This window comes from Protobothrops mucrosquamatus, unplaced genomic scaffold (genome assembly GCF_001527695.2).
Source record: "Protobothrops mucrosquamatus isolate PMUCROS unplaced genomic scaffold, P.Mucros_1.0 scaffold2229, whole genome shotgun sequence".
NCBI classification, from domain to species: Eukaryota; Metazoa; Chordata; class Lepidosauria; order Squamata; family Viperidae; genus Protobothrops; species Protobothrops mucrosquamatus.
Window position 1 is genome coordinate 235 of NW_015388319.1, and position 2,356 is coordinate 2,590.

At 40.5% G+C, this 2,356-nt stretch overlaps 1 protein-coding gene across 1 annotated transcript in view; it reads left to right on the forward strand.

The window, feature by feature from the left end:
- Positions 1–331: 331 nt before the first annotated feature.
- Positions 332–2,356, forward strand: part of LOC107295122 (inositol 1,4,5-trisphosphate receptor type 2-like) — a gene marked incomplete at its 5' end in the record, with an annotated part of 19,919 nt that continues 17,894 nt past the window's right edge. Inside the window, one exon of the mRNA XM_015824420.1 lies at positions 332–492. Within this exon, the coding sequence (XP_015679906.1) occupies positions 332–492 (161 nt within the window). The remainder of the gene's footprint in view (positions 493–2,356) is intronic.

A 2,356-nucleotide genomic window follows, 5' to 3' on the forward strand; every position in this document is an offset into this window, starting at 1 on the left:
CATATTTTCATCATGTGAACACAGAGGGTGAAAAATGATCATAAGTCACTCTTTTCAGTGTTGTTGTGACTTTGAACGGTCACTAAATGAATTAGGGTAAGTTGAGGACTACTTGTTGTAGGATTTTTGTCTACTCCTTCCTTAAGGAAGCTTTAATGCAAAGGTCTCCAACCTTGGCAACTTTAAGACTTGTGGACTTCAACTCTCAGAATTCCTCAGCCAGCCAGGGCTGGCTGAGGAATTCTGGGAATTGAAGTCCACCAGATGCAACGTTGGGGCCTCCTGCTTTAATGTACGAATAGGTTTGTGGGAAATTCTCCTTTTTTCACAGGGCTGGAGCGGGATAAGTTTGACAACAAGACGGTTTCATTCGAGGAGCACATCAAGTCAGAACACAACATGTGGCACTATCTATATTTTATCGTTCTGGTCAGAGTGAAAGACCCAACGGAATATACTGGACCCGAAAGTTACGTGGCCCAAATGATTGCGGTGAGTCCCATTTTGGCGTTGATTGTGATGCAGAACGTTGGTCCTTTCAGACACATCTGGAACGTATTCCTCCTTAACTCTAGGTCTTAGGATATCTTCATCTGCACACTGGTAGTCCTCGACTTATGACCAAAACCGAGCCCAAAATTTCTGTCGCTAAGCGAGGTATTTATGATGGGCCCCATTTTACAACTTTTCCTGCCACAGTTGTTAAGTGAATCACGGCAGTTGGCAAGTTAGGGACATGGTTGTTAAGAGAATCCGGCTTCCCCACTTGTCAGACGGTCGCAAAAGGGGGATCACGTGACCCCGAGACACTGCGACCGTCAGAAATACGTCAGTTGTCAAGTGTCCGGATTTTGATCATGTGACCGCCAGGATGCTGCAACGGTCGTGTGAAAAACGATCATAAGTCGCTTTTTTCAGTGCTGTTATAACTTCGAACGGTCACTAATCGAATTGTTGTAAGTCGAGGACTATGTGTAACTGCAAAGGCATTTTAAGCCATCTAATGTACACGAGAAACACTGGCATAATAATATTTTTTTTTAAAAATTGAGCCTTTGTCGCCAGGAGAACATAATGACGTTACCCATCAACGGATAAAAGTTTTGAAAGTTTTGAAAAGTATTGTAATGAAGGAGTTGAAAATAAATAAATAAATTCCACTTACTGTCCCTGATCAAGAATTCTACAGACATATCTGGGAAAGTAGTACAAATGCAAGATTTCTGATTAGCCCAATATTTCTCCTTGAGCTCAGCCTACTTTATTAAGTATTCAGGTTAATGCACACACACACACACACACAGGATGTCCATGGGACAATTGACATCATGTCCTTCATCACATGATTAATTGATTCCTAGCTGAAGAGAGCTGTCACTCACTAAATGGAGCCAAAAATTATGGGAAGGATCAATAACCTTTGTGATATAAGTAAGCGGGGAACCCAGGAAGGTTAAGAAGTGGCATTTAAAAAGATTTGACAGCAAAAAAACCAAACAAACAAACCACGCACTCTTCAATATCTTCATGAACAATTTAGATAGCAGAAGAGGAACTCATCAAATTGGCAGGTGACCCAAGCTTGGGGGAAATAGCCAACACCCCGGAAGATATGCTTAAGATACAGAAGGATCTTGACAGACTTGAACACTGGGCCCTATCTAACAAAATGAAATTCGACGTAGAGAAAACTAAAGTTTTACATTTAGTCAAGAAAAAACAAATGCACAGGTATAGAATAGGTGGTACCTAGCTCAATAGTAATAACTGCCAGAGGGATCTTAAGAGTCCTAGTGGAAAACCACTTAAATATGAGCCAGCCGTGTGCTGCAGCTGTCAAAAAAGCCAATGCAGACCTAGGCTGCATTAACAGAGGGATAGAATCCAGATCACGTGAAGTGTTAATATTACTTTACAATGCCTTGGTAAGGCCACACTTGGAATACTGCATCTAGTTCTGATTGCCACGATGTAAAAAATGTGTTGAGATTCTAGAAAAAGTACAGAGAAGAGCAACAAAGATGAATAGGGGATTGGAGGCGAAAACATATGAAGAACAGTTGCAGGAGTTAATTGGGTATGTCTAGTTTAATTAAAAGAAGGACTTGGGGTGACATGATAGCAGTCTTCCAATATTTGAGGGGCTGTCACAAAGAAGGGGTAACCTATGAGAGAGAGAGAGAGAGAGTGTGTCCACATATGATGATGATGATGATGATAGATAGATAGATAGATAGATAGATAGATAGATAGATAGATAGATAGATACTGTCCACAGATAGATAGATAGATAGATAGATAGATAGATAGATAGATAGATAGATAGATAGATAGATAGATAGATAGATAGATAGAT